The sequence below is a fragment of the Pogona vitticeps genome, chromosome 4 (assembly GCF_051106095.1).
Source record: "Pogona vitticeps strain Pit_001003342236 chromosome 4, PviZW2.1, whole genome shotgun sequence".
Taxonomy (NCBI): domain Eukaryota; kingdom Metazoa; phylum Chordata; class Lepidosauria; order Squamata; family Agamidae; genus Pogona; species Pogona vitticeps.
In genome coordinates, this window is record NC_135786.1 from 97,095,989 (window position 1) to 97,113,857 (window position 17,869).

Sequence of the window (17,869 nt, forward strand, 5' to 3'; positions counted from 1 at the left end):
TGCCCTTGCGGTCCACAACATCTAAGGTGTTAGCTCGGGAATTGTTACAAGTCTTTACCCGGCTGGGCTTTCCAAAGGAAATCTTGACAGATCAAGGCACCAACTTCATGGGACAAACCTTGAAGGAAATGTGGGGATTATTGGGAGTAAAACCCCTCCATACAGCAGTCTATCATCCTCAGACTAATGGATTAGTGGAGAGATTTAATAAAACACTTAAAGGGATGCTGAGGAAGTTAGTGATGGAGAAACCGAAAAGGTGGCACCTGCTAGTAGCGCCATTAATGTTCGCAGTGAGGGAAGTTCCACAGGCATCCACGGGATTTACGCCTTTCGAGATGATGTATGGTTGGAACCCCAGAGGTATACTAGATTTGGTCAAAGAGAAATGGGAGAGTGGGAGAGATGAGGTACAAACAAACGTTAAACATGTCATAGAGATGAGAGAACATTTGAAGTTAGTAGCCTCCTTGGCGAGGGAAAATTTAGGAAAGGCCCAAGAAGGGCAGAAACGGAGATATGACGCCAAAGTTAAAGCAAGACAATTCGAACCGGGACAAAAGGTTTTGTTATTGATGCCAGCAGCTTCATCAAAGCTATTCGCCACTTGGCAAGGGCCTTATAAGGTGTTGAGAAAGATAGGAGAAGTGGATTATGAGATCTGGATGCCTGACAAAGTTAAAAAGAAAGGCATCTTTCATGTAAATTTGTTAAAGGAGTGGAAGGAGAGAGAAGCATTATGGGGGGAAGTAAAGGACGAAGAATTTGGCCCGGAAACGAAGGATTTTTTGCGTCAAGGAGTAGAATTAGATTTGGGAGAAGAGTTAACTGCGGAGCAAGAGAGGCAGATGAGAGAGATAGAACACCGATACAAGGAAGTTTTCTCAGGAAAACCGGGTAACACCACGTTAGTCGAACATGCAATCAACACACAACCACAGGTCATAGTCAGATCAGGAAGTAGGAGCTGGCCTAGACACCTGAGGGAGACTATTAATAAAGAGATAGAAGAGATGCTGCAGCTGGGCGTGATTGAGCCATCTTATAGCCCTTGGAGGAGTTACCCGGTAGTGGTACCAAAACCAGATGGGAGTGTCAGGTTGTGCATCGATTATCGCAGGTTAAATGAAGTGTCCAAATTCGATGCTTACCCGATGCCAAGAATTGATGACTTACTAGAACGGTTGGGAGGGGCGGAGTACCTCACCTCATTAGACCTGACCAAGGGATATTGGCAGATACCCTTGAGGCCAGAAGATAAAGAAAAGACAGCGTTTGTAACACCTAAGGGCCTTTACCAATTCTCGCGTATGCCCTTCGGGTTGCATGGGGCAGCGGCGACGTTTCAACGACTGATGGATAAAGTGTTAGCCCCCGTAAAAGATTTTGCCGGAGCTTATATTGATGACATACTCATATATAGTAAAAGCTGGGAGGAGCATTTAGAGCATCTGGAGAAGGTGCTACAGGTGTTGCAGGAGGCTCATCTGAAAGTTAATCCGACCAAGTGCAAAGTGGCGCGTAGAGGGGTGAAATTCTTGGGGTTTCAAGTAAAACAAGGTAGAATACAACCGGTGTCAGACAAAATCGACCAAGTGACTGCCTGGCCCGTGCCCAGGACAAAAAAGGAAGTACAGAGATTTTTAGGGCTAGCAGGTTATTACAGGCAGTTCGTTCCCAACTTTGCCCATATTGCGGCTCCCCTAAGCGATTTGACCAGAAAGAAGAAGGCAAAAATAGTTCATTGGGGAGAAAAGGAGACCGAAGCTTTTGAGGAATTGAAACAGATACTAGCTGAATTGCCCAGTAGATATGCTCCAGATTTTTCCAGGCCTTTCATAGTTCAGACTGATGCTTCAGACCGAGGAGTGGGAGCAGTGTTATCACAAGAGAAGGACGAGGTAGAATTTCCAGTAATGTATTTAAGTAAGAAACTTACCCCTAGAGAGCAGAAGTATTCAACTATTGAGAAGGAGGCTTTTGCGGTTAAATGGGCTATACAGGCTTTAAGGTATTACTTGTTAGGAGCACCCTTTACGCTCATCACAGACCATGCCCCATTACAATGGTTAAACAGGATGAAGGATGTGAATCCCAGGTTGACCAGGTGGTACCTAAGTTTACAACCATTTACCTTCACAGTGAAATATCGTAAGGGAAGTGCCCATGCTAATGCGGATTACTTTTCCCGACAGGGAGAGATGCTACAGCAAACCGAAGAGAGGACGGCCCACTCCTCAGGGGGGGCGTGTGAGCGAAGGAAGGAAAGTGAGCCGTCCTCACGAGTGTCAACAGAAGAAGGAGGCGGAGGATGCGCTGTGGGAGAATTGATAAAACTAGATGAGGAAGAAGGGGGCGTCAATAAAGCCATAGAGGTGTTCCTAGCGGAGAGGACGAGAGACTGGGGGGAGGAGTCGAGCGAGTGGAGATGGGATGAGGTTATAAAGGAGGGGAAGGAAGAGAGGGAAACAGACAGAGAAAAGGAGGAAAAGGGCACCCAAACGAGAGAGACAGGAGCAGAGAGGGAAAGAATCGCGACTCTGGTTAAGAACTTTCCTAACCTGATGAAAGAAGACGGCTTGCTGCCTCTGCCTAAAGAGTTGAGTCAGGCGGGAGTCCGTGAGTCCAAAGAGGGATGGAAACCGGGAGGGGGTATGGCTTTTCGCCCTACGATGGACAAGGCAACCCCTGGTGGTGTCAGCCCTTACCTACCCAGATTGGAGGGGTCGACCGTGGTCCATCCCTGTTGCAGGACTACCTGCTCAGTTCTGACTGCGTCGGTCGCGAACCCGAACGCAACCGTTCGTTTTGGGGTGAGGAAACAATGAAACATAAAGATGTGGCGCCTGGGACTAAACCCAAGAAGTATAACTTGCTAACAGACGAAGAGTTGCCGGACCCATTCGGTCCAGAGTTATCTGATGTTAAAGTTAATAAAACCAATCCGTTTTTGACTGTTACATCGACTCCGGCTATTATTCCCGCCGATTCCCTTGGTCCGCCCTCTTCAGGAAAAGAACCCAATCACAGTCTTGTATGCATATAGAACAGATACGTAAACTGAAGTTCTTGAATCACATGATCTATTCATTACCACAAAAGGTGTGTAAGCTGGCATTTACCTTCTTGAAATTACCCTATGACTCCACAGACTTCCTTTATTTTGATTACGAAGGTTGTGTCAAGCTGCTTAGTGTTATAGGGCCAGAAAACAGTGAGATAATTTCTTGTTCTAGTGCAGGACTTGGTTTTAAAACAGGTTGAGCAGCAATCTCCCTTAGGGTGTTTGGTCTACAGCTCTGAGGGACCATAGCCAGCGTGGTTGATTTGGAAAGATTATGGGGTTTGCAAAACATCTGGAGGGCACAGTTGCTGATACCTTTTCTAAGTACGAAGTTTTCTAATGCTTCATAAAGTTATGTCGATCTAAACACCTCACTCTAAAAATTACAGAACCACACCTGTATAGTATCAAGAATGTTATAGCTGATCATAGAACCAAATAGATTACAGTAAACAAAGAAAATGTAAAGGTCTCAACCAAAAACACATCAGTAGATGAAATTAAGGGTTTCTTCAAAATGGTGTTTATAAAGAGGGGGAAATCTGGCTGTCATAAACAAGGTCCCTCACCCTTTTCCAAAAATGGTTTGAAAATTACAGAAATCTGCATTCTTTTGACAGTGTTGATTGCAAAAAAAGGTGAAAGAAAGTTACATACTTAAATGATACAGCTCAGTAGTAGCAACCACTTCCAAGATGCCTGCATTCCCAGTGGAAAGTGATTTTTATGGTAAATTATTAAGCAGAGTAGATGGTCTCCCAATTTTTTTACTTACGTGTAGTGCAGTGTGATAACTATTGTACCGTCCAGAGTGGGCAGGAAGCATTTAAATGTAAATCTTATGTCTGCACTTTCTCTGCCCTTCTCTTTATTTGCAGATAGGGTGGGGGAGTAGTGACAGATGAATGTATAATTGAAATCAGATTCTGTCAGTTTAGGGGCATTAGAAATCATTCAGCTTAAATAGTTCCCAGTAATGTTATATCAGTGGAATTTAGGGTTTTACATCTGAGATTTTGAAAACTTGTATTGACTGATAATACTAAACCTATGTGGTTTTTCCAATATTTGCAATAGTTTTTTTGTTGCTTTCTTTTGCTGGAATCATATTAACATTCAGGTGTCAATGCTTAACTAACTGTTGATGGATTATTTTACTGTTTTTTATTGTACGCCGTCAAGTCAATTCTGACTTATGGCTAAACTTTTCAGGGTTTTCTAGGTAGAGAATACTCAAGAGTGGTTTATCCTTCCCTTCTTCTGGAGGCATCCTGGGACTGTAGAGCTTTCCCAAGGCCACACAGGCTGGCTGTTCCCCAGAAGAGTGGGGAATTGAACTCCCAACTTCTGTCTCTGTGGTCAGGTACCTCACTCACTGAGCTGTCCAGCCAGCATAGATGCAGCATGGGTTTGGGTTATTTCAATGTGCAAACAGGTGGTGGCGGCAGTTGTTTTTTGACAACACGTAAATTGCTGACGCTCTTTAACATTTTGATTGTGGTTTGGATGCAGTGACTGTGGTTTTTGTCCATAATCTTTCACTTCTTCTTTTCATGGCTGAAATAATGACCAAGTCTGAATATCTTTTGTCCTATTCAGATCAGCACTCATAGTGGTACGAGCTCAATCTATGGCTTGGTGCCACAGTCATTGCAAATATTGCATTTTGTTGAGAACAGAGCAGGAATGTGTTAGCTGTGCCTGTCCAGCATGCTTCTCTTCTTGACCTCAGCATCTTCCACTTATTGAACAAGTATCTCCAGCAGGCAGCCTGCTGTATTCATCCAGCCTCTTTTTGTTCTGAATTGGAGGGTGGGGTCTATACAAATCAGCAGACTCTGCATCCTGCTGCAGGTATTTGCCTTCTTTTGCCTGGGGGGCGTTGTGGCTGGTAGCAGGGGTGTCCTAGAACAGAGGTGATCAACCCCCGGTCCCCGGCCCGGTGCTGGTCCGTGGCCTGAGGCCAACCGGGCCACAAAGATAGACCTCTGACCCCGACCCCTGCATGCACTCACCCCTGCAAATGCTGTTTGAGCCTGTGCGCGCGGTCGTGCGCATGCACGAATGGCAGCGCGGCACTTGTGCAGGCGAGAGAGAGAGCGGTCTGCCGGAAACTTGAAGGTCCCAAAACAAAAAGACACTGCTTTCCTTCTCCTCCTCTTTGAATGGTGGAGCATTGTTAGTGGGTGGGACTTGGTTGGCGGGGAGGGAGAACAAGCAAACAAGTGGCAGCCTTTCTTTGTGAGGAAGAAGTGCGGAAGGGTGAGCCAGCACTTCCCTTACTCCCCAAACTGAGGATGCTCAAGGCGAAGGAGAAGGGGGAAGCACCCGGGGGGGGGGGCTCATAGTCCCTGCTGTTATTTTGGAGCTGAAGAGGGTCTGAGATTCTCCCTTGTTCCTGAAGTCAGACACTCCCTCTTTCTTCCCAGCCATCTGAATCTTTCCCTCAGCCGCTGCCCGCTTCCTCCCCCCCCCTCCAGCCATGGCCCATTTCCCACTGGTTCTGGTGGGGGCTCCCTTACCAAATGCCTCCGGGCATGTCAGCCTGTTAAGATACACAGGCTTTGTGCTCATTTGTTGTTGTTGTTTAGTTGTTAAATGAACCAGAGCAGCTAATTTCTGCTTATACTTTTTGTCAAAAAGCCTGGCATGTCCAGGAGAGGAGATTCAAGCAGCCTTACTAGCAACGCTTGTGGAGCCTTAGGAAAAGATAAACTTTTCAGCAGCCTAATCTTTGCCGGAGGCACAGAAAGCTGGCGGTGAAGAGAACTAGCATAACAAAGGTGGCAATTCCAGCCTCGTTTCTCCTCTCTTTAAGTGTCTTTCCTCTTTTAAAAGCAGGTTCTTATTTATTTCCTTAAGACACCAATCCTCCTCTGGGTCTTATGATTCTAAAACAAACTCCCTACATATTAAGCCAGATTGGGTGCTGGGACTTGCCATCATTGTTTTTAATTTCTGCTACTCAGAGGTTTGCTTGCAGCAATATATGGCGTACTTTCCATACTTGATGTTTAGCCTCAAGTACCCCCACGCATGGACGCCCCCCCACGCCCCATTCACAGATGACGATGGCAGCGGCAGCCACCCCACCGGTCCTTGGAAGAATGGTCTTCAACAAAAACGGTCCCTGGCATTAAAAAGGTTGGGGACCACTATCCTAGAGGCAAGAGAGCCAAGAAGCGCATCTCCATTTGCATCTTGTGTGATTGTAATTATACAAGAGTGCAGGGCTCTTAGGAAATATAGATGCTATACTTTCAGTGCCTTTTAGTTCATATCCCGCCCAGAGTGGTCGACCAGACCAGATGGGCGGGATATAAATCAAATAAATCAAATAAATCAAATCAATCAATCAATCAATCAATCAATCAATCAATCAATCAATAAATAAATAAGAACACAGTTAGCTATTCTAAATAGTGTAAGGAGTAACTAAGTAGGTCTTGTGGAACTGCTTTGAGTCACTGTGCCTTATTTCTGTGGGGCCTCCCAAAAGCATTTTTGTTCTTCAAGCCAGCTTTTTATCGCTATTCCCGTAGTACAGTCAATTTTTTCTCTTCTCCTTGGTCGTGAAGGATGCTGCCTGTGCACCTGCTACAGGATAGCATAAATGGATATACATGTAATTTGTGTAAGGCCAAAAGGCCAAACAATACAAAAGGCAAAAGTGATAGCCAAGCCTGAGTTCCAAGGCATGATTTATGGGTGATTGCAATGAATTAGCTAGGATGTTATGCCAGATGATTATTTGTTGCTACATGAATAAAAAGTTAGGCCAATTATCTCACGCCTGGCAATCCCCTGCTTCCTATTTGATTGGAAATTGGCATTTAATGTGTTTTTTCTGAATTGCCAGGCTGAGATTTGCAAACCAGGATCCTGCTTGTCATTTGTCTTAATTATTGTAGTGTGGAGACTGCTATTTGGGTAAAATATAGTTCCTGCTTGTTTCCTTTGTCCAGATTAATACTCCTGTTATTGGCTCAGCGTTGCTTGTCTCTAATCCTCTGTGCAGCATACATACTGTATACAGATTTTACTAACTCTGCTCAAGGAGGGGCGGACACTATTTCTTGCTGTTGTTTACTGCAATTTAGAGCAAAAACTAAAAATAGAAATGAGAAGTTGAAATGCACACTGGCTTTAAAAAAAACTTTGCAATGCTACTGTGTTCTTATGACTAATGAAAAACAAAAGAAATAAAAGTCAGTTAGGATATGGCCATTATTTATATGACTTTGAGAGATGTCTAAGGTCTTAGAAACTTTGGTTGGACAAGCAGGAAAATTTTCCAAGCTTTTCAGAGAGAAAAATGGAAAAAAAAGAAGTCTTTAGTACTGTGCAGTGTGATTTCTCCCTCTGTCTTAATGCAATCTGAACAAATGAAGCCATTTCTTCAGATTGTATGGTGGCGGACCACCAGAAAAGCAAAATCCAAGAGGAGCAATGCCCACCTCCAGAAGTATAGGTGATTAACTTCCATTCCCCACATTTTGATTTGGCTCACTGGCATTTTGTTATAGCCTGTTCAGTGTAATGATGTTCAATCACTTTGAATGAGGACAGAATAAAGAGGTGCAAATGCAAAATCCGATAGTATGGGATCAAAGCAAATTCATTATGGTTCCTCTGTGGGGAAGGGCAGTGAACTTTCTCTTTTGTCCTTGGATTGTGCCCTCTGTATCTTCTGGCCTGAGTCCAGTTGCAGGCCCCAGTAAACTAACTGCTTCAATTGCTGAATGGTAAGTCAATATCTACATAACATTTCACCAGCCAGAATCCTCTTAGTTACACTCACTGGTGTAACTCAATCAGCGTAGATCTCAGCAGCAAGTTAAGAAGTCAGCATAGGCATTTGTTGGCCAAATAGCAAGCAGTTTATCTTCTCCTTTGAGACAATGTGGAGTTGTTGTTAGTACTTTAAATTTACATGTGGCATTCCCTCATAAAAATATCCAAAATGAACAGCAAAACACATAAACAGCAATTCAAGAGTACAGTTGTGTTCAAAATTATTCAGCCCCCAATGCTGTAAAGGGGTTTAGGGACTATAGTGTACATTTGGAATTGTATTCAGAATGAAATCCTACAAGGATGTTTTAAAGAACCAAATGCAACTAAAATAACATCAATTGTTTATGTAATACAGTAGTAAATGTTTCTTTTGTGGTTTCTTCATTGCCACAATTATTCAACCCCTTAAAGACTACCACTCTGAAGAAGAGAGGTTCATTCAGGTGTTTTCGATCAGGTATTGAAAACACCTGTGGATGTCACCGAGCACCAGTCAAGCATAATAAGCACCAATTAGGCAGCTTTAAAATGACTGTGATACTCAGCTCCTTCTAGACATTTACTGGTGTGGTTACAAACATGGTGAAGTCAAGAGAATGGTCCAGGAAGACAAGAGAAGAGGTGATTTGTCTTCACAGGGAGGGCAATGGCTATAAGAAGATTGCAAAGAAGTTAAACATACCAAGAGACACCATAGGAAGCATCATTCGCAAATTCAAGGCAAAGGGCACTGTTGAAATGCTACCTGGTTGTGGAAGAAAGAAGATGCTGACTTCGACTGCTGTGCGCTACCTAAAGCATAGAGTGGTGAAAAGTCCCCGTGTGACTGCTGAGGAACTGAAAAAAGATTTGTCAGATGTGGGTATAGAAGTTTCAGCTCAGACAATAAGGCGCACACTGCGTAATGAAGGTCTCCATGCCAGAACCCCCAGGCGCACCCCCTTGCTGTCTCCCAAGAATAAGAAGAGTCGACTGCAGTATGCCAAAAGTCATGTGGGCAAACCACAAAAGTTGTGGGATAGTGTTCTGTGGACTGATGAAACAAAATTAGAACTGTTTGGGCCCATGGATCAACGCTATGTTTGGAGGAGGAAGAACAAGGCATATGACGAAAAGAACACCTTGCCTACTGTGAAGCATGGCGGAGGGTCAATAATGCTTTGGGGCTGTTTTGCTTCTGCAGGTACAGGGAAGCTTCAGCGTGTACAAGGTACCATGAATTCTCTTCAGTACCAGGAGATATTGGATGAAAATGTGATGCAGTCCGTCACACACCTGAGGCTTGGGAGACGTTGGACCTTTCAACAGGACAATGATCCCAAGCATACCTCCAAGTCCACTAGAGCATGGTTGCAGGCTGGAACATTTTGGAGTGGCCATCGCAGTCACCAGACTTAAATCCGATTGAGAACCTCTGGTGGGACTTAAAGAAAGCAGTTGCAGTGGGCAAGCCTAAGAATTTGACTGAACTGGAGGCTTTTGCCCATGAAGAATGGGCGAAGATACCCGTAGATCGCTGCAAGACACTTGTGTCAAGCTATGCTTCACGTTTAAAAGCTGTTATAACTGTAAAAGGATGTTGTACTAAGTACTAAGATTGAATGTCACTTGGGGGTTGAATAAAAACTAATAATGATGTGAGCACAGAAAAGACATTTGTGGTTATTTCATTATAAACTTAAGGTTATATTTCTCTGACCTACAAGTGCCTCTTTCATGTAAATGTAAGCAAGATGACTGAATGATTAAAATCAATGTCAAAATGGCCAAAACATTCAATTTCAGTGGGGGCTGAATAATTTTGAACACAACTGTAGAAATACATGTCAAAGCGATAAACAGTCTAATACTGGTCTTTCTTGCAAAGGGCTAATTTTGTGTTAGTCTTATTTAGAGAAGATCCACTGAACTGAAATGGACTGATAGTCACAACTTGTTCCTTTTTCACTAGGTATGTTCTAAATGGGACAAACTCTGGATTTAGCACAGTGTAGCAATTAAGATAAACAGCTCAACTTCCTAACTGTTAGAGCAGTACGACAGTGGAACCAATTACCTTGGGAGTTGGTGAGTGCTCCAACACTGGAGGCAGTTAAGAAAACCTTAGATAATCACCTGGCAGATACGCTTTGATTGTATTCCTGCATTGAGCAGGGGGTTGGACTTGATGGCCTTGTAGGCCCCTTCCAACTTCACTTTTCTATGGTTCTATGACATTTTGAATTTAGTACTAAATAGACAGCACCAAGAATCAGGACACAATATTAGTCAGTATTCATCACTTGCTAAATATATAAACCAGAGTCTGATGTGACAGAACATTCCAGTACAGTCAAATAGTAATAAAGAATACAGCTAGCAGTCAATTATCAAAATGTAAGAAACAGCCAGATTTCTCACAGGTACTAGTGTAAGTTATTGAGTCAGAGGTATCAAAATATTTACTGAGTATAGCAGAAGGGCCATAGGTATAGGAGTTTCCAGAAATGAAGCGTCTTTGAGCAGTGACTTAAATTTAAATAGTTGGGCATCTCACCCTGAGATCATGCCATGTCAGTTCAGTAAATCAGCTAGCCCCCTTTAGCTAGGCGGATCATACGTCTTTCAAATGAACACAGTATTATGCCCTCTCCTTTGCCTTCTACTCTGACAGCAGTAGATGAGCTTTCTAGATGGTGCCAGGCTCTCCTTCTAGTAATTCTTGTTGGGTATTTTGCTGCTGTATAGTCATAGAATTGTAGACTTATTTACTCCAATAATTGCCAGTGCAGGAATCTAAAGCTAAAACACCTGTCAAATTACCATCCTACTTATCTTATCTCTGATACTTTCTCTCATTCTAGGGCAGTTCTCAAAAGGCTGCAGCAGCAGACATACAAGGGGTGGTATTCCATCTCTTCCCACTTTTCTGCTTCTTTACAAGCCCCTGAAGACTGTTTCTGAGGCTAGCCCAGATAGAACCTTAGCAGTTCTATTTTTGAGTCAGACAAATGAGCCCCAACAATCATTCTCTGCCCTTCTTGAATATGCTATAGTGCATTCAGGCTGTATTCTTTTACACAGAGTAAAAGAGCACCAAATAGAAAAGAAAATACAATTACTGTAAATAGTGTGCTCTCCTCTGATATTGGTAGAAATAGTGTGGATGTTTTAGATGCCTGATTATATTTTTGCATTCATTACGTTTGCACAATTGACACCTGTCTTAAATAATAAAATGGATCTGTGTACAAGGAACCACTTGCAGATATGCTTTGACTTGATGCCACAGATTTGCTTCATCTTTGGAATGAGAATTTGGCATATTTCATCTGGATGCTCATGATGACAAGGAAATGACTGATGTTTAGTGAATACATTTTCCATGTAGGTTTCTTAGGCCTTTATTTGGTGGTAAATTTTAATGTGACTGGCTTGTGATCCATATTCTGCAAAGCAGTGTGTGTTTATTTAATATGTATACCAAATTTCCAACCCTTGAAATGAAACTCTTTTTACTCCCCTGGTTGGGAAGTAATTATTGGCTAGCTGTGTGAATTATGTTTACAGTATGATGGCCTGACGTAGTTTTCTTTTTCTGTGGTAACACTTCACCACAGACTTTTGGGAAAAGGCTTATGAGGTCATCTAGGAAAAGAGTTTTTCCTATTGCTCCTGAGTTTCTTGTACTGAGTAATTCAAAATCATTAAAACTCTCTCTCTCACACACACACACACACACAGCTGACTCCTTTCTCTTAAAGGCTAATTCCTCTAATTTACTTCTGTCCCATTGTTCTCTCCAGACGTTAAGGCATCTTATCTGACTTTATATAAAGCAGGGTGACAACCAGTTATGTGTGGGATATAATGTGTGTTGTGGAGCTTGGGTGTCAAAAGAGGTTCCTCACTTCACCATCAGAGTTATGGCTGGCTACAATTCAGCCTCTGGGAAATGATGGTTGTGTTTCCGGATGCTCTTTTTCCATCGCTGGCATGACACTGGTGTGGCTCTCTGTCCTGAGATTTTGTTCTTTCCCGGCTTGTTGTTCTATCATGTAAAAGGCAACTTCCTGTTACAAGAGCCTTGTGGCACAGTGGTTAAACTGTACCTTCCATCCTTCTGAGGTCAGTAAAATGAGTACCCAGCTCACGCGTGGGGGCGGCAGCAATGTGTAGCCTGTGTAATTCTTTTTTAAAGTAAACCACACAGAGAGTGCTTCAAGCACTATGGGGAAACATACAAGCTGCATACTTTTTTGTACCCCAAATATGCAATGCTGTTAACAATTAGAGGGCAGTCAAATAATCATTTCTGTGTTATGGATTGGGAAGCCATATTGTGTATACACAGACCACTTACTTATTTACTCATTTGCAATGTGATGGATTAGTCCTGACCAAAGATACTAATCTGATTAGGATAGTATTGGGTAGGAGGTTCTAGTGTCCATGGTGGGCAATATGTTCCTGGGCAATATTTGATGCTGACACCAAACAAATCCAAGTATTGAAAGCAAGGAGATCGTGTCTGTTTGCTGTTGAAGTACTTCAGTAGGAAACTCTTCCTGCTCAGTGATATTGTCACTTTCACAGTTGGCAGAAGAACCCTCTAATTACTTCCAAATGCTCACTGTTTTACTAATGCCCCTGGATTCCTCCCCCCCCCCCAAGAAATGCAAAGCTGGCTGTTTGAGACTAGACATTTCATTATGGCTGAACCACTGCTTCTGATTTTGTTTTATGATCTTGCCCTCTCACATTCTCCCCCTCCTTGCTTATTAACTTGAACCTTAAAGAAAACATTTTCTAAACCAGATTAAAATGCAAAAAATGATTTTTTTTTTCAGTTGACTGTTTAATAATCATTGTAATTGATTCTGGGTTTTTAAAAAAATGGACAACTATGTTGTATGTTGTTGTTGTTGTTGTTGTTGTTGTTGTTGTTGTTGTTGTTGTTGTTGTTATTATTATTATTATTATTATTATTATTATTATTATTATTATTATTATTATTATTATTATTATTATTATTATTATTATTAATTGTATTTATACCCCGCCTATCTATATCACTTTCATTTCCTCTATATAGATTTGAGTAAGTGCACATCTTTTGTTTCTAGAGTCTGTAGCTGAAGCATTTCTTTTCATTGCTGCCCCTAAGGAAGTGCCTGAGTCACATCTGGGACAGGCTGTTGGATCATGTGTTGTTATAAATCCCCTTTGATTGGGATTGCTGATACAGTGAGCTAGAGCACTGGTTCTTAGCCTTGGGTTACTCAGGAGTTTTGGACTGCAACTCCCAGAAGCCTTCACCACCAACTGTGCTGGCTCGGGTTTCTGGGAGTTGCAGTTCAAAAACATCTGAGTAACAAAGGTTAAGAACCACTGAGCTAGAGCTCTAGTTCAAGAAGCCATACTTTGAAGGTGGCATACTTTCTGGACATCTTTTGCAGCCTTTAACCAGAGTTTCTTGGTTGAGATGGAATAGGAAACTACAGCTGATGGAATATTTGCTGGCTTTACTGCCGTAAAAAGGTAACAACACAGCATCTCTGTGTGTGTGTCCATAAGACTTGCCCGTATCTAGACTTACTAAGCTGAGATGTGATGAAACATTGGTTCCCAGTCTTGGATCCCCAGAGCTTCTGGGAGCTAAAACTCCCAGAAGCTTTCACCACTAGCTGTGCTAGTCAGGATTTCTGGGAGTTGTAGTCCAAGAACGTCTGGAGACCTGAGGCTGGGAACCACTGTAATAAATAATTGAACTGAAAGGGCATGGTGCAATGTTGTACTTTCAGGACAAGAAAACCATCTGACAGAACTGAGAAGGGATTATTCCCTCTCCTCATCAGAGCCCTCTGTAAGCTCCTCAAACCATTTGTCAAGGTCTAGAAAGTCCTCCTGAGTCAGATTATAGGAAGTGCAGTTGGCTGCCAGGTTCAAGGGTGAGCGATCCCATTGTAGGAGCAGAATGACAGATTTGGCCTACACGTCTTTATAACACATATTGGAAGAATGCTGACTGGGTAGCTCAGTTAGTTAGGTATCTGGCTGCAGAGACAGAGGTTGGGAATTCAGGCCTATGCCTCTAGGGAAAAGAGGCGGCTTAAGTGGTCTTGGGCAAGCTATTCAGGCCTGGGATGCCCCCAGAAGAAGGGAATGGTAGACCACTTCTAAGTGCTCTCTACCTCTAAAACCTTGAAAAATGTCACCATAAGTCAGAATTGACTCGACAGCATACAATTATTACTATTGTTGGAAGAGTGCCACACAAGGGTAAACTCTTCTATATTTTTTATGTGCCTCCGGTGTTCCTTTGAGTTTACTAAACCACTTCTAGGTTAAAATGTTTGTGAAGCTCTGTAGAGGTAGATGCATAATGCATGTCATGATTTTTGTGAATTCTGACTTGCAAATACTGAAGAGCACCATGGAAGATCTTCCTGGCAAATTTGGCTTCCTGTTTGATTGTAGGCAAGCTAAAGGATTTTCTTGAACAAGATACGGTTACATCCATTTTCTGTGCCATTGATGTTATTTAAGTAGGGTCTAAGGACTTTGGGGTGGTTTTTTGTCATGTGCTAGTACATAAAATACCTACCAGCAGCTAGACATGTTTGCATAACCTTCAGTGAAACAATGTATATATAATCTGTGACCTCTTTTCCTTTAAGGATTCGATTCAGTGTGTGTATTATTTAAATAGTCTGGCTTTGGGTAAATTCTCATAAGTAGATTGGACACGATTCACAGTTCATAATGTTCTCAGTCAGAGATTGTCCACTGAGGAACTGCATTTTATAGTCAGCTTTAGCCGACTGTCGGAAGATTGCATTCTTTGTTATTCATTCAATATGTTATTCTTCAAATTTGTCTTGTTGACTAACACTACAGAAACAATGAATCACAACCAGAATGCGGTTAGTTTTATGGTTAAATCAGAGTGATCACTAAACAAAGCTTTCATTTTTGGCTAAAATCAACAATGCCCTTATTTTATGTGGGCTAAGAAGGACTTAACAGTTTCATCAGTTATTATTGTCTCCAGAAGTCATGTTATTATTGGCTTCTGCACTATTAAAGAGCAGGCCGGGTAGGTGGGGCTCATCAGCCATGGAAGGCAGCCCATCAAGGAAAAGGAAAACTTCAATTTCAAACATCCACTGCCTTGTGGCTATATCCACTGAGGGGGGAATCTGGTGCTTGGGTAATAGCCTATCCTCCATATTACTTTACCCAGGCTTCATGCTCTGGAGAGGACACTCCTCGATTCAGAGCATGTTACCGTAATCTATCGAGACTGAAGGATGCCTATGGATGGAGCTATTGTCTCCAGGGTGTTGACAATCCAAGCAATGTGTATGGTTTAAGAGAATAAAGCAAAGCAAATAAAAAATCAGAGATAGAAAGCAGTTACTAATTTCTTTCATCTGGTGATACAAACAGTCTTGTGTTGGTTAACAGTTCAAGTTTTAACTTGTTAGGATTTAATTAGTCTTTTATGATCTCTCCTGATGTTATTTTTTGTGGATGTGAAAAGATATGTGACAATTTTGTCTGTTCTTTGGAAGGAGGAACTGTATTCTCTGTTGCACATATATTTGATGGTACAGTGTGCTTGTGTGTGTGTGTGTGTGTGTGTGTGTGTGTGTGTGTGTATGTGGGAGAGAGAGAGAGAGAAACTGGCTCTTTAAATAATTTCAATTGTTTTTTTTTCCTAGTGTTGTTCCACTTCTGAGAGAATCCATTGGAATTTTGATGCAGCGAACCCCTCCCCTGTTGGAAAATTCTCTGCCTCAGTGTTATCAAAGGGCAAGTTGGCTTTTGTCTGTTTAAAGCAATGATGAAAATTTTATGATCTGTGGACCCCGTGTTACCCCAAAGCTCTTTTCCCTTCCAAAGCACTCCTGGAAACCAGCTACAAACTGCCCCATTGAAACAGTACCATAGTTTAAATCAAACAGTTCACTTGCTTTAAAAGGCTGGTGGAGGTTTGTTGCTACTGGTTCATTTAAATCAAGTTAACAGTTGTTGTAAATATTCTGCACCCTCTCCCCTTCCCTGGTTGGTTGTTGCCAGGTTTCCACAGCAGCAGGGGAGTTGTGGCCCATGGCAGTCCACTGGTGGGGCAAAATTGGCCCATAGACTCGGCTAGAGTTGTCCATCTCACTTTGAAACCTACACCTGCCAAATAAAATAGCAAAACTTTCACATCCCTATGTTACCTGTCCTTCACAACAATCTACTGAATTTCATGACAAATAATAGAAAAATAATAACATACAAGCACAATTACCTGATTAGGTAATTTTATGGACTGTATAATTTTATAGTATAAGGGTAGCACAATCATGCCCTGTGCATTGCTTACAGTGAATCAAAGAGTACTTTCCCCAGTTGTATGCCTTCTGTTGTTATTAAACATACAATCTAGTATTTCCTTTGAATTACTTGTAGCTTCATGACTTCTGTGAACAGAATAATATCCAGAAAGCATATTAAAACATTACTTTTCAGGGAGACATTTCAGGATATCCTTGCTTTGTAACTGTTTGTTACTTTGATTTTTTTATTTTGTACTGTAGCTTGCATCTTGTCTGTTGCCGCCAGTGTTCAGCTGTATAGTTTGTCTTATATTTTATATTTAAGTCACCTAAATGTTATCTTTGTATATTAGGTTCAACAGCTGCAAGGAGTTTACAGTTTACATGATCCTCATTTCTGGACCCTCTGTACTGATGTTTACATAGGGACTCTGAAACTGTTTGTAGCTCCAGATGCTGATGCAAAGTGGATTCTAAGCCAGACTCACAACATTTTTACTCAGGTATAATTTACAGATTCACTGTAACTTTAAATAGGATACCATATCCAACAGCTGAGGACATTTCTTTCTTCCTTTTTTTGAAAAATAGAAATAATAAGACACATCTGTACTGATTTGCTGCCTTTTCAGCTTTAACATCTAAAGCTGGCTATATTATTGGAAGTTGTTGAAACTTTGATTCTGGGCTCTTTTCTAGTATCTTTGTTGTTTAAAATCAGTCTTTTGTCTAATTTACTTGATGTTCCAAAGTTCTGTCTATTCTGTAATTACCAAAACTTTATTGACATGCAGTCAGTTCTGCTCTATAAAGACTGGCTCCTGACTTAATTTTTGCCCCCTAAGAATTCTGAGGTTTGTGTGCTCTTGCATTTTTCTTTTTTAAAAATGGAATCAATGTTCTAGTTGTTTCTTGCAGTTATTTTAACATTAAAAATATGGACTTTTCATAATTAATGTGGGCCAAAATCATTGTGTGTAAATTTGTGCATATGCAAGCTCATGTTGTCATCAGGTGCTTCTTTTGTCAGTCATTAAGAAGTTTCCTGTTCATCCTCCCCTTCCAAGTTCTGAGGCTCCCTAGGGAACCCTTTGAACTGGGAAAAGCCTTTGGGGGCCTTGGGAAGGTGGGGGAAAACATTAAGGTCTGGAAATTTCCATTAGTGGTCCTGTTGCCAGAATTGGCACTATCTGTGATGATTTGGGGGCATTAAGACTACCCACCCCACCCCTACCCTCAAAGGCTTCCCCAGGTCAAAAGGGATCCTGGGGGAGGTGGAATAGGAATCATCAGCCAACCTCGTGGCCGATGATGTAATCAGCTTGTATGGGTGTAACTTTATGCAAAAGTATTCTGGTCACTATATACATGTATTTCTACTTGCATACTGTACATTCAAGGAAGTCAAGAATGTGTGAGAGAAAAAAAATTAGCCATCAGTCAGTTGGTATTGAGTTGTCATTCCTAAGGGCTCTCTTGTGATATTGAATGACAAAAGCAGTAAGTCACTTCCATACATTTACCAGCTGTTGATTCTAAGGACCCACCACAAACCAGCTTCATTCATGATAGCTTTGCGTATCAGCATGTTTTAAAGTGGGCAATTATTATTTCTTTCATGAGTACTAGGTGCAATGCAATTCAGGGATGTAAGATATCTTTTAAAACCATTTCTGGGTTTTGTAGCGTGGCAGGTTCA

At 41.8% G+C, this 17,869-nt stretch overlaps 1 protein-coding gene across 1 annotated transcript in view; it reads left to right on the top strand.

Annotated features, from left to right (window-relative positions):
- SLC30A7 (solute carrier family 30 member 7) overlaps positions 1-17,869 on the top strand; it is a 50,891-nt gene that overhangs the window by 31,579 nt on the left and 1,443 nt on the right. Inside the window, exons 9-10 of the mRNA XM_020788729.3 lie at positions 15,568-15,658; positions 16,524-16,673. Of these exons, the coding sequence (XP_020644388.3) occupies positions 15,568-15,658; positions 16,524-16,673 (241 nt within the window). The remainder of the gene's footprint in view (positions 1-15,567; positions 15,659-16,523; positions 16,674-17,869) is intronic.